The sequence below is a fragment of the Globicephala melas genome, chromosome 18, assembly GCF_963455315.2.
Source record: "Globicephala melas chromosome 18, mGloMel1.2, whole genome shotgun sequence".
Classification (NCBI taxonomy): domain Eukaryota; kingdom Metazoa; phylum Chordata; class Mammalia; order Artiodactyla; family Delphinidae; genus Globicephala; species Globicephala melas.
The window spans coordinates 7,463,204-7,487,146 of record NC_083331.1 but is presented as its reverse complement, the minus strand read 5'-3'; the positions used below and the strand labels follow the sequence as shown (position 1 = coordinate 7,487,146).

At 45.6% G+C, this 23,943-nt stretch overlaps 1 protein-coding gene across 1 annotated transcript; it reads right to left on the bottom strand.

Annotated features, from left to right (window-relative positions):
- Positions 1-772: 772 nt before the first annotated feature.
- MEDAG (mesenteric estrogen dependent adipogenesis) lies at positions 773-23,675 on the bottom strand. The gene is made up of 5 exons (XM_030882565.2): positions 23,069-23,675; positions 13,268-13,377; positions 10,405-10,517; positions 4,034-4,319; positions 773-2,197 (listed from the first exon to the last, which is right to left on the bottom strand). Exons 1-5 carry the CDS (start codon positions 23,344-23,346, stop codon positions 2,073-2,075), a joined length of 912 nt encoding a protein of 303 aa, XP_030738425.1. The 5' UTR covers positions 23,347-23,675; the 3' UTR covers positions 773-2,072.
- Between the last annotated feature and the right edge of the window lie 268 nt (positions 23,676-23,943).

Below are 23,943 nucleotides of genomic sequence, written 5' to 3'. Positions count from 1 at the left end.
AGAAACATTCCAGGGGCGGACACGAGTTTCAGCCCTGGTCCAGGAGTATCCCACATGCCACGGAGCAACTAAGCCCGTGCGCCACAACTATTGAGCCTGCGCTCTAGAGCCCATGAGCCGCAACTACTGAAGCTCGCGAGCCACAACTACTGAAGCCTGCGTGCCTAGAGCCTGTGCTCCGCAACAAGAGAAGCCACTGCAATGAGAAGCCCGCGCACAGCAACGAACAGTAGACCCCGCTCGCCGCAACTAGAGAAAGCCCGCGGGCAGCAACGAAGACCCAACGCAGCCAAAAACAATAAATAAATAAAATAATAAATTTAAAAAAGAAAACTTCCAGATCTTTAGTCCATTTCTGGAGCGATTACCAAAGGTTTTCCTGAATTCAACTATTTTCAAAAAATGGACTTTGTCAATTTTTGTGAATAGAGTTTCTATTTCCTTTGGGAAGCATATACTATTTGATATTCACCTAAGGTTTGTTTGTTCTGGTGTATAACTTATTTTTTTGTTAATACTCTTCATTTTGCACCGAGTGAATAACAAATGTTTATTACCTTCTGTTATTAAGGAACATTCCCCTTTTCTGAAACATCACTATCAATTTTTTTTCTCCAAATACTTCACAGACCTATTCTTCAAAGAAGGCTCTTGATAAAATAGCTGTAAAACCACAATTCTCACTGTAATAAGTTACAAGGCCAACATACCACCTGCAGGGTGTGACGGAAAGATCACACATCCTTGGTCACAAATTTACTCAATTCGATGCTGAATGTTAAGGAAAAATTTAATTGCACAAATATAGTACATACCATTTCAAATATAAATGAAAGGACAATCAGTAGTGCTATCATAATGTATAATACAGGAATATTTTTTAAAAGGACAGAAAAATTATACTCGGGACCCAGAAATCTTTCTCATTATAAGCCTGTGTAGCAACTCATTCATGCAGGTTTTTAGGATGTAAATAGGGTGATGTTTTGTGTCTTTTGGAAGAACTCCACCGCAGCTATGAGATGAAAAGTGTATTGCTGTAACAATGCATTATGGTGATGGCATAGCTTCCTTCTCTTCTGCTTTTAGGGTTAGGATTGCTAAAAGCTTATGAAATACCCAACTGACATAATGTGCTTTGAACAGAGAGGACAATGCCGCATACATTATCCTTCTCCTGTCATGTTTGGTATCACATCACCTGGCCTCTTTCTACACGGGCCACTTTGTTAAGAGGGAGGTCAAGGGAGTTCAGATTTCAGGCAGCGGGTGGCAGGGTTACCGCCTTATCAACCTGGCCAATCCTCCCGCGAGCCTCACCGTGAATGTTTCTCCTAAGGTTTCATCCTATGGGCAGGATGAAAAACACACTTGCCTTCTGATGAAGGATGTCCTGGGCTTTTTGCTCAGCAAGGTTTGCAAGAGAATGGCACTGCTAACCCCGTGCTTGCTGGGTTTGGGTTCAGACAAGCAGAGGGCTAAACCCAGATTTATGAAGCGTCACGGGGCAAAACCCAGGTCAGGTGGCTCCCACAAAGGCTGCCCAGGAGCTCCCAGGACGCCAGGGCATAAGCGAAATATTCAGGGTGGCAGGACTCTGCCACTCCCTCTGCCTCTTTGGAGAAGTGTTAAAAGGAGAGGAAGCACCCAGGCCATGGGGCCAAAGCCCTCCCATCCTGAAGACAGCTGCATCGGCCCTGCCAAAGCATCACCCACAAAAATGGAAAGGAGAGGGGCTTCCCTGGTGGCGCAGTGGTTGAGAGTCCGCCTGCCGATGCAGGGGACACGGGGTCGTGCCCCGGTCCGGCAGGATCCCACATGCCGCGGAGCGGCTGGGGCCGTGAGCCATGGCCGCTGAGCCTGCGCGTCCGGAGCCTGTGCTCCGCAACGGGATAGGCCACAGCAGTGAGAGGCCCACGTACAGCAAAAAAAAAAAAGAAAAAAAAAAAAATGGAAAGGAGGGGTCTCTGTAGGAGCAGAGGGCAGAGGTACCCATCTCTCTTGGATCCCCTCAGCCTTGGGTTCTGGCACAGGCCTGGGGTGTAGGAGGAGCTGCAAAATGTCCAATCCAATCAGATAAATGGGTTGGGTGTCTCTTCAGATTCCAGAACACATGGAAATGGTAATTCTGCCAAAAGAGGCTCCATCAGAGATGATCTGGGTGACAGACTGCAGTTAAAAACTTCATCTAGTGAACCTGAGAAAAGTAAACAGGGCTTGCATTATTACCATCTCTGGAAAACTACAACCCAAATCCAACAGTACCTAAGGCCCATGCAGCATCCAACGTAACCATTTCAATAATGAATAGGGAATCCTGGCTTCCTCAGAAAAACTCAAAACGCTGACAGAAACGTGTTCCTTTCTGTTCACCAGGAGGATGTGGATGTCACTTGCTTCTCCATGGGCTGGAGTTACAGGTACCCTTTCTCACTTGATGACAAAAGGCCCACAGGTGGGGAAAAGATGCCTAGGACAAAGATCTGTTCTCGAGAAGGAGATGAAGCCAGGCTAAGTGATCACCAGGGCTGAGCCAGCGGAGCTGCCTGCCGAGTGGCTGATGCATGGTGGTTGGGTCACCTGCAGTGCGTGACGACGACTCAGGTGGGCCTTGAAGAATCCTTCCCCACTGCTCTGAAGTAGAAGTGGCCCCAGGGCCGGCTCGGAGTAAACTTGCAAGGAAGCACTGCCCAACTTCACATGCCCCTCAGTCTCCCCAGGATGCCAGTGAACACCCGGGCAGCATAAAGGACAGTGGGTGAGGGATGAAGAAACAGAAAAACCCTGCTCAGGCTGCTGTGGCCAGTGGGTGGGCTGGGGGGTGTCCCAGGAAGGACCTGGCATCTGGGATGGCCACAACCAGGCAAGGTAATCTTCCCCCAAAAGGATGAGCACATAACTTCCCCTCCCGCCCCCCCCACCATGGCAGCAATGGAGCAGAGAACAAAGGCATCTTTGTAAGAAGCACCCAGACAGAGAAAGCAAAGCAACAAAGAGGGAGAGAGAAGGAGGAGGGGGAAAGGCAGGAGGGAGGGAGGGAAGCAGGCAGAGACAGAGACAGACAGAGACAGAGGGAAGCTGCTTTCCAGGATAAGAAATAGCTAGGAGTAAGCATTTTCGCTAGAAACATTGGAAGAAAGCAACTGTCATTAAATGCAACTAATGAAGCCTCTGTTTTTTGTGTTTTTTTTAACTTTTTGAAAATGACAGGTTCGTAGAGACTGGTGTTTTGTTGTTGTCTTTTGCTTGTTTTTCTTTGTTTATTTGTTTGCAATGAGCAGCAAAAGTCCTGGTTCAGGGAAGTTGCCTTCCAGCACAGACTAGCCTGGGACAGACAGCAGGCTCAGCAGAAGACCGATCCAGGTGACTTGACTGATATCACTGCCTTAGCCACATCGGACTGAAAAGTCTCCCCAGGTCCTGGGAAGGAGGCCCTGGATGGAAAATCTAGAACGCACCGGATGTGACCTGTGGTCTGTTAAGTGAAGCAGTCTCAAGAGATATTCTTTTGTGGTCTTAGAAACTCTGGAGGACCCTTCCAAATATTTATAAAGATGGATATCTCGACCACGTGTCTTCCCCCCTCAGCCAACACTTTTCCATACATTCTGTTGCCCTGAATATGCACATGAGGAAAGCATCATTCTTCTATAGTTATTGTTAATAATATTTCAATGAGTATTAACATGTATTTACATTAATAATATATTTAAAATTATTTTCTGGGTATGCTGCACTGTAAAACTGCTATGTCAGAAAACTTAAAGGAGCCTAAAAGGAAAAGTCACTATATTTCTTTTCTTTTTTTAAATTTTTATTGACGTGTAATTGGTTTACAATGTTGTGTTAGTTTACTATATTTCTTTTTGGTAGTAAATGTTTCTCACTTCCTAGTTTCTGAAATATGTGATATTATATTTCCCCTTTACCAAGAAGCCTTACCTTTTCCATTAATTGATTCTCCTCCCCCATGATATTATTCTACCCTTTAATTTAACTACGTTCCTCGGGTAGTTGAGAATTTTTAACATACCTCTGGAAGTTACACTGAATTTTCGGTCAGAGAAACTGCTCCTTCGGATTAAAGGTTCACTCATCTTTTCCAGAAATAATTTAATGGTCTCCTTCTTTTCTGGACTTGTACTTGACAAATTCAGAACTTTTCCATTCACTTTTACAGTGGAATTGCTGAGCCCAAACCAATAGAAGAAATCAAATAACGCGTCAGCTTTGAATTCATACGCAAAGCTCAAATTTTCTCCATTAACCACCTTGTTTCCTGGAGGGAGAAAATTCTTTACTGCCTCTTGAAAATCAAACTGAAAGAGAGGAGCATTTAATTAATTTCAGTGATATAATGATAATGTTGTATTACAGACTTGTATCATGGAATTATATTATAGAATTAACAGCTGTCCAAATGTCCAAAATATCACACCTCTTACTTCTCTTCCTTTCTGACATACTTTTTTTCCAAACAAGAAGGTATAGATTTTTTTTAATTGGGGTATAGTTGCTTTACAATGTTGTGTTGGTTTCTGCTGCACAACGAACTGAGTCAGCTATATGTACACATTTTCTGACATATTTTTAAACAGTTGCCTTTATCTTTTATTGATTTATTTGACATCTTTATTGGAGTATAATTGCTTTACAATGGTGTGTTAGTTTCTGCTTTATAACAAAGTGAATCAGCTATACATATACATACATCCCTATATCTCCTCCGTCTTGCGTCTCCCTCCCTCCCTCCCTATCCCACCCCTCTAGGTGGTCACAAAGCACCGAGCTGATCTTCCTGTGCTATGCGGCTGCTTCCCACTAGCTATCTATTTTACGTTTGGTAGTGTTTATATAAGTCCATGCCACTCTCTCACTTCATCCCAGCTTACCCTTCCCCCTCCCCGTGTCCTCAAGTCCGTTCTCTACGTCTGCGTCTTTATTCCTATCCTGTCCCTAGGTTCTGCAGAAACTTTTTTTTTTTTTTAGATTCCATATATATGTGTTAGCATACTGTATTTGTTTTTCTCTTTCTGACTTACTTCACTCTGTATGACAGACTCTAGGGCCATCCACCTCACTACAAATAACTCAATTTCGTTTCTTTCTATGGCTGAGTAATATTCCATTGCATATATGTGCCACATCTTCTTTATCCATTCATCTGTTGATGGACACTTACGTTGCTTCCATGTCCTGGCTATTGTAAATAGAGCTGCAATGAACATTTTGGTACATGACTCTTTTTGAATTATGGTTTTCTCAGGGTATATGCCCAGTAGTGGGATTGCTGGGTTGTATGGTAGTTCTATTTTTAGTTTTTTAAGGAAACTCCATACTGTTCTCCATAGTGACTGTATCAATTTACATTCTCACCAACAGTGCAGGAGGGTTCCCTTTTCTCCACACCCTCTCCAGCATTTATTGTTTGTAGATTTTTTGATTATGGCCATTCTGACTGGTGTGAGGTGATGCCTCATTGTGGTTTTGATTTGCATTTCTCTAATGATTAGTGATGTTGAGCATCCTTCCATGTGTTTGTTGGCAATCTGTATATCTTCTTTGGAGAAATGTCTATTTAGGTCTTCTGCCCATTTTTGGATTGGGTTGTTTTTTTGATACTGAGCTGCATAAGCTGCTTGTAAATTTTGGGGATTAATCCTTTGTCAGTTGCTTCATTTGCAAATATTTTCTCCCATTCTGAGGGCTGTATTTTCGTCTTGTTTATGGTTTCCTTTGCTGTGCAAAAGCTTTGAAGTTTCATTAGGTCCCATTTGTTTATTTTTGTTTTTATTTCCATTTCTCAAGGAGCTGGGTCAAAAAGGATCTTGCTGTGATTTATGTCATAGAGTGTTCTGCTTATGTTTTCCCCTTAGAGTTTTATAGTGTCTGGCCTTACATTTAGGTCTTTAATCCATTTGGAGTTTATTTTTGTGTATGGTGTTAGGGAGTGTTCTAATTTCATTCTTTTACATGTACCTGTCCAGTTTTCTCAGCACCACTTATTGAAGAGGCTGTCTTTTCTCCATTGTATATGCTTGCCTCCTTTATCAAAAATAAGGTGACCAGGGCGCTTCCCTGGTGGCGCAGTGGTTGAGAGTCCGCCTGCCGATGCAGGGGACACGGGATCGTGCCCCGGTCCAGGAAGATCCCACATGCCGCAGAGCGGCTGGGCCCGTGAGCCATGGCCACTGAGCCTGTGCATCCGGAGCCTGTGCTCCACAGCGGGAGAGGCCACAACAGAGATAGTCCCGCGTACCGCAAAAAAAAAAAAAAAAGTCCAGTCAATGAAGTTGCTTTCGCATGTGCGAGCAACAGGGCTATAAAAAATAAATAAGGTGACCATATGTGCATGGGTTTATCTCTGGGCTTTCTATCCTGTTCCATTGATCTATATTTCTGTTTTTGTGCCAGTACTATACTGTCTTGATTACTGTAGCTTTGTAGTATAGTCTGAAGTCAGGGAGCCTGATTCCTTCAGCTCCGTTTTTCTTTCTCAAGATTGCTCTGGCTATTCGTGGTCTTTTTTTTGGGGGGGGGGTCTTTTATGTTTCCATACACGTTGTGAAATTTTTTGTTGTAGTTCTGTGAAAACTGCCATTGGTAGTTTGATACAGATTGCATTGAATCTGTAGATTGCTTTGGGTAGTATAGTCATTTTCACAGTGTTGATTCTTCCAATCCAAGAACATGGTATTTCTCTCCATCTGTTTATATCACCTTTAATTTCTTTCATCAGTGTCTTATAGTTTTCTGCATACAGGTCTTTTGTCTCCTTAGGTAGGCTTATTCCTAGGTATTTTATTCTTTTTGTTGCAATGGTAAATGGGACTGTTTCCTTAATTTCTCTTTCAGAGTTTTCATCATTAGTGTTTAGGAATGCAAGAGATTTCTGTGCATTAATTCTGTATACTGCTACTTTACCAAATTCATTGATTAGCTGTAGTAGTTTTCTGGTAGCTTCTTTAGGATTCTCTATGTATAGTATCATGTCATCTGCCAACAGTAACAGCTTTACTTCTTCTTTTCCAATTTATGTTCCTTTTATTTCTTTTTCTTCTCTCATTGCTCTGGCTCAAACTTTCAAAACTATGTTGAATAACAGTGGTGAGAGTGGACAACCTTGTCTTATTCCTGATCTTAGAGAAAATGGGTTCAGTTTTTCACCACTGCAAATGATGTTGGCTATGGGTTTGTCATACATGGCCTTTATTATGTTGAGGTAGCTTCCCTCTGTGATTACTTTCTGGAGGGTTTTTATCATAAACAGGTGTTGAATTTTGTTGAAAGCTTTTTCTGCATCTATTGAGATAATCATATTGTTTTTTCCTTCAATTTGTTAATATGGTTTATCACATTGATTGATTTGCATATGTTGAAGAATCCTTGCATTTCTGGGATAAACCCCACTTGATCATGGTGTATTATCCTTTTAATGTGCTGTTGGATTCTGTTTGCTCATATTTTGTTGAGGATTTTTGCATCTATGTTCCTCAGGGATATTGGTCTGTAGTTTTCTTTCTTTGTGACATCTTTGTCTGGTTTTGGTATCAGGGTGATGGTTGCCTCCTAGAATGAGTTTAGGAGTGTTCCTCCCTCTGCTATATTTTGGAAAAGTTTGAGAAGGATAGGTGTTAGCGCTTCTCTAAATGTTTGATAGAATTCACCTGTGAAGCCATCTGGTCCTGGGCTTTTGTTTGTTGGAAGATTTTTCATCACAGTCTCAATTTCAGTGCTTGTGGTTGGTCTGTTTATTTTTTCGATTTCTTCCTGGTTCAGTCTCAGAAGGTTATACCTTTCTAAGAATTCGTCCATTTCTTCCAGGTTGTCCATTTTATTGGCCTATACTTGCTTGTAGTACTCTCTCATGATCCTTTGTATTTCTGCAGTGTCAGTTGTTACTTCTCCTTTTCCATTTCTAATTCTATTGATTTGAGTCTTCTCCCTTTTTTTCTTGATGAGTCTGGCTAATGGTTTATCAATTTTGTTTATCTTCTCAAAGAACCAGCTTTTAGTTTTATTGATCTTTGCTACCGTTTCCGTCATTTCTTTTTCATTTATTTCTGATATGATTTTTCAGATTTCTTTCCTTCTGCTAACTCTGGGTTTTATTTGTTCTTCTTTCTCTAATTGCTTTAGGTGTAAGGTTAGGTTGTTTATTTGAGATGTTTCTTGTTCCTTGAGGTAGGATTCTATTGCTATAAACTTCCCTCTCAGAACTGGTTTTGCTGCATCCCATAGGTTTGGGGTCATCGTGTTTTCATTGTCATTTGTCTCTAGGTATTTTTTGATTTCCTCTTTGATTTCTTCAGTGATCTCTTGGTTATTTAGTAGTGTATTGTTTACCCTCCATGTGTTTGCATTTTTTACAGATTGTTTTCCTGTAATTGATGTCTAGTCTCATAGTGTTGTGGTCAGAAAAGATACTTGATATGATTTCAATTTTCTTAAATTTACCCAGGCTTGATTTGTGACCCAAGACATGATCTATCCTGGAGAATGTTCCTTGAGCACTTGAGAAGAAAGTGTATTCTGTTGTTTTTGGATGGAATGTCCGATAAATATCAATTAAGTCCATCTTGTTTAATGTATCATTTAAAGCTTGTGTTTCCTTATTTATTTTCATCTTGGATGATCTGTCCATTGGTGAAAGTGGAGTGTTAAAGTCCCCTACTAGGATTGTGTTACTGTCAATTTTACGGCTGTTAGCATTTGCCTTGTGTATTGAGGTGTTCCTATGTTGGGTGCATAAATATTTAGAATTGTTATATCATCTTCTTGGATTGATCCCTTGTTCATTATGTAGTGCCCTTCTTTGTCTCTTGTAATAGGCTTTATTTTAAAGTCTATTTTGTCTGATATGAGAATTGCTACTCCAGCTTTCTTTTGATTTCCATTTGCATGGAATATCTTTTTCCATCCCCTCACTTTCAGTCTGTATGTGTCCCTAGGTCTGAAGTGGGTCTCTTGTAGACAGCGTATATACGGGTCTTGTTTTTGTATCCATTCAGCCAGTCTATGTCTTTTGGTTGGAGCATTTAATCCATTTACATTTAAGGTAGTAATCAATACGTATGTTCCTATTACCATTTTCTTAATTGTTTTGGGTTTGTTATTGTAGGTCTTTTCCTTCTCTTGTGTTTCCTGCCTAGAGAAGTTCCTTTAGCATTTGTTGTAAAGCTGGTTTGGTGTTGCTGAATTCTAGTAGTTTTTGCTTGTCTGTAAAGGTCTTAATTTCTCCATCAAATCTGAATGAGATCCTTGCTGGGTAGAGGAATCTTGGTTTTATGTTTTTCCCTTTCATCATTTTAAATATCTCCTGCCAGTCCCTTCTGGCTTGCAGAGTTTCTGCTGAAAGATCAACTATTAACCTTATGGGGATTCCCTTGTAAGTTATTTGTTGTTTTTCCCTTGCTGCTTTTAATATGTTTTCTTTGTATTTAATTTTTGATAGTTTGATTAATGTGTCTTGGAGTGTTTCTCCTTGGATTTATCCTGTATGGGACTCTCTGCACTTCCTGGACTTGACTATTTCCTTTCCTATATTAGGGAAGTTTTCAACTATAATCTCTTCAAATATTTTCTCAGTCCCTTTCTTTTTCTCTTCTTCTTCTGGGACCCCTATAATTCGAATGTTAGTGCATTTAATGTTGTCCCAGAGGTCTCTGAGACTGTCCTCAATTCTTTTCATTCTTTTTTCTTTATTCTGCTCTGCAGTAGTTATTTCCACTATTTATCTTCCTGGTCACTCATCCGTTTTTCTGCCTCAGTTATTCTGCTATTGATCCCTTCTAGAGAATTTTTAATTTCATTTATTGTGTTGTTCATCATTGTTTGTTTGCTCTTTAGTTCTTCTAGGTCCTTGTTAAACGTTTCTTGTATTTCCTTCATTCTATTTCCAAGATTTTGGATTATCTTTACTATCATTACTCCGAATTCTTTTTCAGGTAGACTGCCTATTTCCTCTTCATTTATTTGGTCTGGTGTGTTGCTCCTTCCTTGCTGCTTCATCTGCTGTGTGTTCCTCTGTCTTCTCATTTTGCTTAACTTACTGTGTTTGGGGTCTCCTTTTCACGGGCTGCAGGTTCATAGTTCCTATTGGTTTTGGTGTCTGCCCTCAGTCAGTTGCCTTTATTTTTTTTTAAACAAATCTTTGCATTTGCATCAAAATCCATGTAAAGACCTTGAGCTGCTTGGTCAAATTTATATTTATTCTTACCCTATTTCTAAGAAGCTCCTAGAAACTAAGTTCACTTTATTGGTAGTGATAATGAAGCAATCGAAAAGGTCTGTGTCTGGATTCATTTAAGTTAGAGTTAAGCTCTAGGGACTCAGTCCTGGCCTGAAACGCCCAGACCCTCTTCTGTGTGTTGGCAGCCCTGGATTCACACAAGCCAACCTCACCTGAAGCCAGTAGCTTTCTCCAATCACTGAGGAAATGACCATGTCCATCCCCTGCTCTATCTGTCTTCTTACCTTGGGGTGCCTGGTGTTCACAAGAAACGCATACGTTCTTTCTAGAAATTAGGAAGTAGAAGTCAGAAAACAAGGGTGCATGTGTACTTCTTAGTATCTGACAAAGCAGTGATTCCCACCATATTTGGAGATTTTACTAATTTATAACCTCCCTCGCTGCTCCCTCACTGCAAAACCTAACCAGGTTTCTAGAAATGTTTCCAAGAAATTTGCAGGCGTGAGGAAGCTCCAGGATACTGTCAACGCAGGTTAGAAAATCAGCTCCCCCCAGGCTGCACTTTGTCACTCATGCCTCAGAAATCGAAAGTTCCAGTCCATAATTATCACAGATAAGCACTGAGTCTCCTCTGTGTGCAGCCAGCATGGGAGCCAAAGTGAAAACTGGAGATGGCTGGTTTTCGTGTCACTGCCTTGCTGGATAAACAGCAACTTGGCTCTCACCCACATTTCCTCACTTACAAAGCAGAAAATCCGTCCAGGGAAGGACGCTTCCCCCTGCCTTCCCCCTCCCTCATCATTCCCTGTCCTCCCCCAGAGACCTGGCTTTCAGTCTGCAAAGGGCTAGTCTAGAGTTCTAAGGACCAAGGTAATCTGAGATTGGTTCTCCTCCACGTCCCAGCCCAGGACAAGCCCAGCAGAAATGTCCCTCCCATTGTTTAAATAATGCCACGTCTGTGTCCTGGCAGTTGTTTTCTGTTCTTTATTTGATCGGTTTGGTTTGGTTTAAATCCAATTCTGTCCAGTTCTATCTAATCTAAGCAAAGGGGTGGTTGTTTACTCCCTAGGAAATTTTAAATACTGCGAACCAACAACCTCTTAACTTTTCCAGCCCCCGGAATCAAGCTCCATGTCCTTCATTACTCAAGCACTTTTTCTAGGAAGACCCATAACATAGAATGCCGCCCTTTGTTTAAAGGCCATGCAGCATGTGATTTGGGGAACTGAACATCCTACACGGGCTTTGAGCATCAAACCTGTGGTCCACCAATAGCAAGTGTTACGTCCTTGGGGAATACATTTTGAACTAACCTTTGCACTAACCTTATCCATCTTCTTTTTCCTTCCCCTGTTTTCCTTTCTCCCAAATTATTTTTTGGGGCACTTTAGATAGAAACTCCCTTATTTACTCTTTGAGAAAATATATAAATAAGCAAGTAAAGCAAGCCAGCTATTTGATACCTTGCATTAACTTTCACATAAACTAAACCAAGACCTTTGGGCTCATTAGATACTTAAGGCCGCCACCCTCCATCCATCGTTGTGCAGGTTGGGCAGGCTGTGCACTGCACAATTCTAGAGGATGCCAATCGCTTCCACATTGTCTACTTGTACATTTATTATGACAAACTTCTGGGAAGGATTAGTAAATTGTCTTGAGTTAATGGTGGCTTCTTCTAAATTTGCACAAAAGTACAAGTTTAGGATAGCAGCAGGGCTGGACGTGTTGCCCTAATCACAATTTTCATAATTTAAACTTGAGCATCTTAAGCTTTGTGTCACAGAATCTCCTCATTGCATGGCTTTCCTCACAGCCAAGGAGGACTGGGTTTCTCTACCTCCTTCCACAAGCATTATATAACCGTGAATCTTTTCAAGGCCACCCACAAATATTTCCTTTTACCACTCCCTGTATGTTCATTGCAATGTTAAAATGGAGAGGTCTCTTATTCTTTCTTGAGAACCCTCCTGAGAGATCGATGCGGGAGGTATACTGCATACATCTGTGCTTTACACTCTTAGAGAATTCTCAGCTTTCTGGTCACCAGTAAGCCAAATAGCATCAGGGGCTCAGATGCTCTACTGAGCATTGCTTGTTACAGTGTGATCTGTTCCCGGCCCCTCCTGCCAAGAAGGACATTGTGACTTTGAAGTATGAAGTGAGAAGGGAATCTGAATGACTCTGAATGAGACGAGCAGAGAATCAGGTCCAACGAATCTGAATGAGGAAGGGCATGTCTGAGGAAGTCTATTTGGAATTTGTAGATCAATTCTTAATCTCTTGGTCTCATTTGAAGAACGTTATTTAGAAGTAAGTGTAAGAAACGCTACTGCTATTACAGCACTTATGCCCATGACTTTCCCCATGTATCACTGAGCGGGAGGGAGAAGGGAAAACTGAGATATTTTCGTATTGGAATTTGAGTTAATATAGTTGTTATCAGTCTGATTTCTGAAGAAACAATAAAGAGAGATCTCTAAAATTGAAATTCGAAGGCCAGAGCGTGAAACATAAAAGCATCTACGTAAGCGTTTATTTTCTTTACCTTAGTTTTCTCATCTATAAAATGGGGATGGGATAAGTACCGCATAGGCAGGACGGCCAGGCATCCTGGTTACGCCTGAGTCAGTTCTAGTTTATACCTTTATCCCAGCATACTTATTACAGTTCCTGCTTTCATGCTCAGAAATGTTCTCCTTTGCATGATATGCCCTACTGGGCTGTTGACCAATTATTCACATTAGCACATGCCTCACAGAAGTGCTTGATACATGGTAGGCAATATTATATATCATCATCTTCATCACTCTGGTCATTTTTGCAACCCCTGCAGGCTCAGAGATCACTTCCTGCTTAGACAGGAAGTATGAAACAAGACTCAGAGACAGATGGCTTCTGCCGTAGGATCACTTAGAGGTCTGCTCTGCAGGCTTGTGCTGTGCTGATGGCCTCACACACCAGGCTTCCAGCCTTGCACAAGCTGCTTTCTCCATGCCCAACTTCTACCTCATCGGCAGGCTACAGTCCACAGTCCAGAAAGGCGGAACCAAACCCAAACATTTACAAACCTACCTTTCGAGGAGTCCTTTTTGGTCTGTACATTAATAAAGAATAGCATTGGTTTGCTCAATATAGTTTCCCGGTAGTCTTTATAATCGCAGTAGTTGGTCAGTTCCACGTATCTATGAAAAAAGAAGAGATGATTACAAGTGCGATGTACCTTCCCATCGAGGTCAGGAAGGGGACGTACTGGACAGGTGCCTACTACATCCTCAGACCCTCTGAGGGAAGTCCCCTGAAATGTCCTTCGGGAGGCAACCATATCTTGTACCAAATAAATAAATCCCCTCCCCTGATCAGCATGCAAACTAAAGGTGGCCCTGGTCCTGGGGGTGCCTGGCACCAATACCTGGCTCTCAAGGGCAGCCTGGACCAGATGATGACTAGTACCGTCTATATTTGGGCTGTAAGCGTTCATTTGAAGCTACCGGAGCCCTATGTCTCTCTGGGTTGAGAATGAATTATACTCAATAAGTGGAATTTTCTGGGTCTTCTCCAGTGTAGTCATCCTAACTGGTGGGTCTGAAATTTTCCTTTCCTTCTCTAATCCCAGGATAAACCCAGATGGCTCCATTGATTAGACAATCAACCAATATTCATATGAACCAATTCACATCTCCCTGATCGTGAGCTTGTGCAATTTAAAAAAAACAAAAAACAAAACTAATGTTGGATTTCTGCCCAGGGCCCTATTACATTTAGCCTCCTTGGTGTTAGTTCATTATTCCAGCCCAGGAAGATCTTTGTGCTTTTTGACTCTGTCCTCCAATATGTCAGCTTTGTCTCCCTACTCTGCACATTTTCCAAGCAGCCTTTCTGTGTCTCTACCTGCACTGTTGATTTTAAAAAAGACAGATGCAAGTGCAAATTGGCTTCCTTCAAAAAGAACGCTAATTTTCTAACCAAACCCAAGCTCAGAAGCGGCATGGACACGGGCAGGCTGAGTGGCATCCAGCATGCTGGGGGATGTGGATACCCCAGTCCCTCTTCAAGATACAGCGGCTTCCCCACTGACTGGCACTACTGCAAGGTCTGCATGGACTGAATGGGCTGCTTTTGCTAAAGGGCCGCATGTTGGCTTCTGACATCTAGTCCCCTGCAGAGACGGCTCCCCCGTTTCTTTCCAGCTTCTTGTCCTTCCAGAGCCTGACATGAAAATACCAGCCCTGGGGAGCACCCGCAGCAGAGAGCTCTGGCCGCAAAGTCCCCTCAGCCTCCTTCCCCATTGTCCTCTCCCCACAGCCCACTTAGAGGGGCCGGAGCACGAGACTGGGACCCAGGCCTGGGTCAAAAGCAGTGGGAGAATATCCACCCCCCGAGTCAGGAAAAAACAGCTTCCACTGTCTGCCTCCAGCTTGGTTTCTTAGAAATCTGTGTCATTATCCTTTTTTCTTGGATTGTCAGATCTGATTTTGAGGGCTTTTAAAACCTGACCCCCGATGGAGCATCTAAAATGCCTCCTGCCTTCTATTTCACCAGGCTTTTAATGTAGCGTCCATCTCCCAACCCGGGGCACGTGGGTAGTTAGGGGGCTGGTCCTGCAGTGGGGAGGGGCACACAGGCTGGTGCACCCGGGGAAGGAGAGTGGGTGCAGGTGTCGCTGTTCAGGGGTGTGGGCGCGAGGGGAGAGGAGGGTGGGAATGGAGAAGGGGGTTAGCAGTGGCATGGACTGGGTATGATAATGCAGACACAGACCAGGGATTTCCTAGGGTTCTCCCTCCGTGCCTCCCCTACCCCCATCCTCCTCTGGGCAGAGCAGTGCACAGTGAGGATGGGGTAAAGGGGCACCTGGCGGGAGCGGCACTGTGTCCCACATCAGCAGAGGGAGAATTTTCCTGTTCTTTGTCCCAACTGACCAACTGCCAAAAGGTACTGGAGAAAGGAAGCGAAGGAGAAGGAAGGAGAAAGGGAACCACGATTTGCTGGGTTCACTCACTCTCATTCAGCAGCATTCACTAAGCACCGGATGGTGTGCTGACACGTGCCTTGCACATCTGAGGCGCTCAGGGTCCAGGAAGTGGGGATGGGGTAGCAGGGCGGCAGTACAGGGGCCCCTTGTGCGCCCCACCCTTCCACCATCCATCTATTCAGCCCCCAAGGACCTGGCCCAGGTGGGCAGAGAGACCTGGGCAGCGGTAGAGGAGAGGCCGGCCCGTGAGGCCTGTGGTTGCAGGGGGGTGTGAGGAGGGGCAGGGGGAGAAAGCAGGAAGAAGAGCCTTTAGCAAAAGAAGGGCAAGGCTGATTGGACTAAACATCAAAGAGACAGATGCACGATGCTGGCTGGAAGTCAGGTACCACCTGTGAGCCATCCAAAGCAATTTTCACATTCTCCCACCTTGTGTATCATGGAGTTCATTTATAGTCATTTAAGCACTTAATATTTCCCTCAAAGTGATTGCTCTGCTCTCTCAATATCCACGGTCTGACTGTCACTCTCTAGGGCATGGACATGGTGCGTGTGTGTGTATAGGACACCCAGAAAATCTGCAGGTTTGAATACTATTCTGATGACCCAAATGGCAGTGCAGTACTTGCCTCTGCCTACAACGTCGACTGACATCTCATTGGAGGCATCATTGGCAGGAGGAAGATAAAAATCTCAACTTGGAAATGATCCCTGGTTGGAAAAATCATCAGTTTTCCACCAAATTCTCTGGAAGACTTTTTTGACTGCTGTAGGGCCCAGAGAGCTGTTATTCGGCCTGATCAAAGAAGGGAGACTGGGTGGGGAAGGGGAAAGGGGGCATCTTCTGGAGTTATGTATTGAGTTTAATGCATAACCTATCCATGAGTCACCTCTTTTGGAGTCTGAATTTAATAAGATATCCTGAATCATAAGACTATGCGCAACATAACTTAATCTTCCTTTGATGATTCAGAGGCACTTTTCGGATCTTAACAGGGCTGTAAACATCATCACAGAGCATCGCCAGTTATCACTGTACCACAGATGTGGGAAAAGGCTGCTCACTCGAGAGCTCTGATAACACAATGTACAGACAAGAGATTGTGGCAAGATCCCTACTTAACTCTCTGTTTAAACCAGGTCACAAATAAGAACCACTTCCTTAATTCATCCATCCCCAGCCTCCCAGTTACTGTCCAATTGTTAAACACCTCAAAATTGCAGTGGAATGAATACATGTGAGCATCCCTTTGGAATTCACTGGTATGAAATCTGGATATGTAAGTCACTAAAATACAAAGATTGAGGACCTAGTTGCTAAATCTCACAGGTCTTCAAGTACCTGACATTCAACCACCAGTTTTGTTTCAAGATGAGCCTGACTAGACGACCTTAGGGACCAGTTATCTCATCTTCAATCATGCATATTTATGAATTACTCATGCAAATATTGCTTCTGTGTCCTAGATATTTATTCTATTCGCTGACGTTTTCATTAGGGATGAGAAGCAAACAGTTTAAGATAGTTCCTTTAAACGCTCATTTCTTCATTGCTTTTATCCTGGCCCCAAAATGCTGCTAGGCTGGAACTTTCTACGACTGGCTTTAATCCAAAGATTGAAAGGCAGAACAATGTGATAGAAAGCATAGTGTTCGAAATAAGAAGATTTAATTCACATTCTAATTGACTGGCTGTGTGAACTCAGTCCCAGAGCCACAACTCATTATGACCTTCAGTGAGTTACTTAACCCACTGAACCCATTCCCTCATCTGTAAAAGGGATATAACGGTATTGCCTTCCATTTGATGATGTAATGCAGCGCCAGTAACATAGACATATGTACTTGGGCCCATAGTAGATGCTCAACAAACATTATTAGTGTCTTTAATTCTGGCCAACTCCGCTGGCCTTAGCGTGAAGTTCTGTAAGCTTCTGACACACAACCAGGGCTGTGTTCATGTGAGTGACCAGGAAAGGAGGACTATATGAATATCTAAAAAATAAGGAAGGGTTTCTCTTTCCTTGCTCCAATTTCTTTCCTCATCTTTTCAGTTTGGAAGGCTAGAGGGAGCAGTTTAACGAAGGCAACACCTGAAAGATGGGACCAAGACAGAACATTGAATTTTTGCTTCTAGCAAATCAGGAGTAGCTGAAAGATCACCTACCCTCTAAGATGCCAACCCTTCTCCAGAGTTTTCTTCAAATTTTACATCATCTTTAGCATGACTTGAAAAGCTGCTCCAAATTTCCCTGGCCCCTGATGATTGAATGCTCAGAGACAAACAGGAATTCAAACACACGGCTCCCATCTCGTGTGTGTGTGTGTGTGTGTGTGTGTGCGCGTTCATTTTTTAAAGTATGGAGGAAGGAGCAGATAAAAAGAGAAATATATTGGAATAGTCCTTGTGTAAAAGGGCCAGAAATTGCTAACAGCTTCCACAGTCCTTTGCTGTGACTAAGCAAAAGCTTACAGGGACATTCTTTCCAGTGTTAACTTGTTAGTTTTATGCAAAGCCTTCCCTACACACTTAAACAATTCCTTCTGTTCACTCCCTCACCTCCTTCTTCTGCCCCAACTCTAGTTAAATAAGCAAAAATTTCAGATTTATCACTCTAACATCTGTAACTCTAATCAACGATACACGTGTTCATTCATTCATTCATTCGTGCAAGAAACATTTACTGAGCACCTACTATGTGCTGGGCACCGGGGACACAAAACGAAGAAGGAAACAGTCCCACTTTCCAGAAGCATATAGTCTATTGGGGAGACAGCTAAGAAAATGTATCATCTCAATATGAAATGATACACATCTAAGGCCTTGTTGCTTGAAGTCTGATCATTGGACCAACAGTACTGGCATCACGGGGGAGCTTGCAAACCTGCAGAATCCTGGGTCCCTCTCCAAAGGTATTTGCTCGAAAATCTGTATTTTCACAAGAGCCTAAGGAGACCTGCAAAAACTTATTTAAAGTTTAAGAAGCACTGGTCTAAGCCACGGTCCCTGTTTTTCAGAGGCTTACAAACGAGTTAATCATTCAAACACACACATGCCAGAAGAACGCACAGTTCTCTGCACTCAGGCATCCACAGGGCCATGTCCTAGTAACGTAACTAAGAAGGAGCAAAGCCAAGGGGCTTGGAGCTAGAGCCACTTGCTGAGCTGGGACAGGAACAGAGGAGGGATTGTTCCGTCGGGCCGAACAGACTGCCAATGGGAGGGCAGAAGCAGGAGGGAGACGGGGACCCCGCGGGGAGTCTTGGTTTAGCTGAGCCTTGTGGACTGCACGTGGAGGCATCCAGGCCCACAGACAGGCATGTGCAAGGACCGGAGTGTAGCTGAAAGGGCAAAGCAAGTCTCCGGAGGAAGAAGGTAGCAAAGGCTAGTGCCCTTTGTTTTGAATCACCGATTTGGGTTTGATTCCTGTCTCTGTGAGTTCAGCAAGTTTCTTAACCTTGTTGAGATGCATTTCCTCACCTGTAAAATCTGGCTGATAAGAGGTACCCCATGAGGTGGCTGAAAGACGAAATAGTGTGTGTGAAGCACTTGGCCTTGGGGTTGCTTGGTAGGTACATAAGCTGACGTTTGTCCCATGATGAACAGGTACCAATGACTGTTTTGAGAACTTTATACATTTTAATTGTGAACAACAACCCTATAAGGTTGTTGGCAATATTATTCCCATTTTACAGCTGAGAAGACTGAGTCACAGAGATTAAGTAACTTTCCCAAGTCACTCAGCTAGTAAGCAGCAGAACTAGGACTCAAACCAAGGCAGCCTGGTCCTGGCGTTCATGCCTGTCCACACTTACTCCGAAGTGAATCCCGTAAAAATCATAGCTCAACACGTGAGAGATTATAATTCATCAATATCACTATGAGTCCTGTTTAGGGGCTGCTGTCCTGGGCAGGTCATCAAATCCAAGACTCAGACATGCGGACAAAAGCAGAGGACAGGTCAGGGGCTTGCTGAGGGCAACAGCAAGGGTGGCCGGGCTGCATACAGGGATGTTTCTGAGAGGTGGCCTGGGCCACAGACAGAGCCCAAGCACCTCCCCCCAGTGAAAATCTAAGTATGATCCAACCCTGACTCTCCTCCCCTGTGTCCCCTGCCCCAGGCAGCTGATCTCGAGGTAGGTGTGACTGTCACCCAGCTAACAGCTGGTCAGATCTGGGCAGAAGCAGGTCACAGCACTGCTTTTAGTGGCTTCCTTCAAACCACTGGACTTACTTTCTCTTTTAGGCTGATTATATAAGATGTGTACTGGCTGACGTCATTCCAGTTATTAATTTGAGGTTCCGGAAATCTATAAGAAAGCCGCTGTGGTCTACAGGAAGCCAGAATTATTCCAGGTTCGAGGCAGTTTGCTGACAGGGTGGGCTGCATGGTTAGCTAAATGCTGTGGAGAGGCCCGGTCCCGCAGCTCACCAGCATCTCACCCAGGGAAATTATTTAATCTCTCTGAGTCCTAATTTTCTCATCTGTAAAAAAGGGAAACGGACAATGGTGCCGACTTTGTCAGCTTTTGTGAGACAGCTGTGAAATACTTTGCACCCATTGCTGGCACTCAAGTAAGCGTCAGTGGCCACCACTATTATTGTTCTTATTTTTATTACCCAAGCAGCCTCTTTCATGCTAGAGGACCACTGAAAACAGGGAATTAGAGCTCCTCTTTGTCAAATGTTTGCCATTCCATCCCACTAAAAGGCTGCGTTATAGGAAAAAGAGGTAAGGGAGGTGTGTGTGTGTGTGTGTGTGTGTGTGTGTGTGTGTGTGTGTGTGTGTGTGTGTGTGTGTGTGTGTGTGTGTGTGTGGTAGTTAATGGTAATTTGCACCTGGAACCCTAAGCAAGTTTCATTTGTAACATGGGTGGGAATCCTGAGCTTGAAAGAAAAAAATAGCAATAAAGATCTTGCCATAAATCCCCGACAGGAGGACAAGGAAATTTCAAGCAGGCTCTCAGGACTGGGTGCCACCACTAGGCCTTCCCACCACCCTAGTTTTCCTGAGGCTTATTTAGCTGGTACATATTTAGGAAAATGTTCCAGTATTACGAAACAAACCAGAGTGCGTAGAACCACTGAAATCTCCTCTTACTCTCTGAGCACGTGAATCGTATGAATGTCAGCGTCAGGAGCTCTTAGCCTCTTGGGGTTCTCTGGGAAAGGACCTTGTGAAAGTCACAGCACACACTTCTGAGGCCACGAAAAGAAATCCTGCTTATGCTGTGGGCTTATCCCACACCAAAATATTTGTTGAATGATTCAAAGAAAACCAAAAGAACTAAATAAAGAGGAAGGATTCTTAACCTGGATCCAAGCATCTCCTAAACTACCTGCATGGTCAGCAACATTAGGTGTATGTCGACCTTTCTGGGAAGAAGGTCTACCTACGATTCTCAAAAGCTTGATGGTCCAAAACGATTAAGAATCATCACCCTGTGTTTCTTACTCTCCAGCCATCTCAGCAGCTGCTCTTGGTTGGGGACCATCCCACACCTAAGGCAGGAATATGGGCCACAAAGAAGACAAAAACGCCACTGGAGTCCATCAACTCTAGGCCCCAGGGTATTATAAAAAGTGGAAAGTGCATGGTGGGGTACAAGGTGACTCTGAAGATGATACACTAGGAAGGCAAAGCAAAACTGGCCATCCTCGCCAAGAACTGCCTGACCTCGAGGAAATACGCCACATCGGCCGAAACTGGTGTCCAGGACCACAGGGGCAACGACACTGAACTGGGCAGAGCCTGAAAGAAATACTGCAGAGTACGCAAGGGGCTGTCCCTGGGCCGCGTGATTCTGGGGTCTTTAGAAGTGCGCCAGAACTGACTGGTAAAAAGGAAACCGCGTAAAACTCTTCTTCAGCTAAACTGGCTAGAGCTTACTGAAGGAAGGAAGGGAGGGACAGAGAGAGAGGAAGGAAGGACGGAAGAGAGAAAGAAAGAAATGAGGTACTGCTTTTTGAGAGAGGAAGTTGTGTGCTATCTCCAAACCAAAGACAACTGGGTAAATCTGTGTCCATTTGAGGAGCGGCCACTTCAGACGTCTGTATTCGACTATGCACCCCACTCCTGATGCATGAGAGCAAAACCTCTCACTGCTGTCCACAGCCGTCTTCCCCCTCTTTCTAGAAGGCTCTCTCCATTCAGACCAGGTTCCCTCCCTATCGTCCTCCAGGACTGTACACCCAGGTATAAGGGGCTGCTGTGCTTGCATAGTGCGTTCCCTGAGAGGAAGACAGGTTGTTCCTTCCACCTCCCCAATTATTCTCAGGGGCGTCTTGGTACTCCCAGGGTACAAAAGCCTTCACACGATTGCTTAGACAACGAGAACCTTGTATTTGCTGATTCCTGTTTGCACCCTGGTCTGTGTCACCTGGTCATTGTTTATTCTGGACTCTGAACTGCCAGGGGAACACTGCTGTTCCTTCGGGGAGGAGGTGTTCAAAGCAAGAGTTGAACAACCAGACTTCAAAACCATTGTAAGCTTTGCAGCATTGTTTGCTGAGACTGGGAGAGCTGACTCTGTCAAAGCCTAACCTATAGCTTCAATTAATTCTGGACATTTAAATTTTTCATACTCTGTTAATACAACGGTTATCTTCTTTTAAAATCTTTGCAAATCTTATTTCTAACTCAGTTCCTCCCACCGCCCCCTGCTTATGGCTTGGAATTTTCAATTCACTAAGAAAGGGAGAAATTCTTGCTGGGGAATGGTTTTTCAGGCCCTCAAAGCCCTCAGCATCTTTGTGTGAAAAAGCAAGGTTTTCCCCAGCAGCTTTGAAGAAGGTATTTTAAACATCTCATTTTGTTTGCTTCCCCCCTCTTGGCTTGGTCCCACCCACAGGGTGACCCTGGCCCTTGTCTTTCCCCGGAGCTAAGGCTTTCTATCTTAATAGCTGGCCAGCTTCCCCACCTCTGAACCAACCTCGAGACTGCACTGCCCGCTTCCCAGCACTCAGCTCTGCAACACAAATATAAGCACCACCACCCGCCTGCCCCCCCCAGCCCCTGACCTCTGGAGGCACAGGGTGACCTCTGGTAGCAAGAGGCGCAGAATGCAGCGTGAAGCTCCCTCCTCCTTTACCCCGTCAAAGCCTGCCTCCGATAGACGACATCCCTGCTGGCTTCAAGTCTGCTAGGAAGGGCTTCAGGCACTTTGGCCACCACAGTCAAGCATCCTGTGACCCTCCATCAAATTCGGTTTGGCCCAAGCTCTGTCCCTGGATCCTGGAAGCCACACTCATCCCTCTCATTTTCCCAGAACTGAACTGCCCACTCGACAGCCCACACGGCCCTGGGCTGGACTTCACGGGTCTCTGGTCCCTTCTCAGCCACCGTTAATTGATTTATTTTTTGAAAACTCACTGAGGCCAAAGATGGGAAACTTTAAACTTCTGCACGCTTCTCCCCGGGCCTCCTCACTGGATAAAGCTCCTAGGGCACAGAACAGAACATCCTCTCCCCTTCCCTTCCCCCAATTCTAAAGCCAGGGTGTGAGTCTCTGCTGAGCAACATCCCCAAAGGGTGTGCCCCCAATTTGAGCTCATTTGATCCAGTTAAGGGGCCAGAAGGAAGACTCATCCACCAGTTCACGCACTCCCCACCCTGCTCTCCCTCAGGCGCCTGCCCAGTGCCCTCCCGGGGCAGCTTGGACAGCTGCAGAACGTCAGTGCCAGGGGCAGAGAAAGCCAGGGCCGGGGGCGGGGCGGGGCGGAGGGGGGGAGTGGGGGGAGTTTTGCACCTCCGAGTGACGTTAGCAATGAGAAAAATCTGAAAATGTGATGAAGGAGGAGATCCAGGCTGGATCTCAGGAAGTGAGGCCAGAGGACTGGGATGGGCAGCGGGGTGAAGGCCTCGGCAGGGACCAGGCGGCGGGGACCAGGCGGCGGGCCCACCCACCTCCTGATGTAGCTGCTGAGGCGGTAGAGCTGTCCGTCGAGGCGCACGAGGCCGTCGCTGAAGACGTTAAAGCCCCCGCGCGTGGCCGCGGGCTCCGCGGGGCCCGGGACCACCAGCTGGTCGCCGCGCAGCTGGAAGGCGCCGGGCTGCAGGCGCAGCAGCTGGGCCAGGGGCAGCAGGGCCAGCTCGCAGTCGCACGTCCACAGGCTGCGCAGCTCCCCCGACGAGATGGAGGTCAGGCTCGGCCTGGCCGCCGGCGCGCTTTCCAGACCCGCCATGGCCCGGCCCGCGCTCCTGCCGTCGATGGACCCCGACAGGGGCCGGGCGCCCCGACTCGGTCGGCCCCGCGCCCGGGTGGCCGCTCAGGTGCTGCCGGGCCGCCTGCCCGCCGGCGAGGAGCGAAGCTCTGCAGGCACCGCGCGGAGAAAGCGGCCCCGGCGCCGCGCGGCCCTTTTATCCGCCCCGCGCCCCTCCCGGCCCTCGGGCACGACCCCAGACGCTCAGGGCGCGTTTCGGCATCTCAGGACTTGGCACGCTCCCGCCTGGCTGCGCCCGCTCGCAGCCAAGGGTTACTCATCCCCCTGGGGTGCGCTGCTCCACGCCTGGGGCTGGTCCCGCCCCTGCCTGGACACTGCCTGGGAGGGGACACGCTGCCGGTGGGGGACACTGCCGGGGGGGGGGGCGGCGGGGGACACTGCCGTGGGAGGGGACACTGCCGGGGGGGGGTGGGACGCTGCCGGGGGGGGCACGCTGCCGGTGGGGACACTGCCAGAGTGGGGGGGACACTGCCGGGGGGGGGAACACTGCCGCGTGGGGACACTGCCGGGGGGGTGGGACGCTGCCGGGGGAGGCACGCTGCAGGTGGGGACACTGCC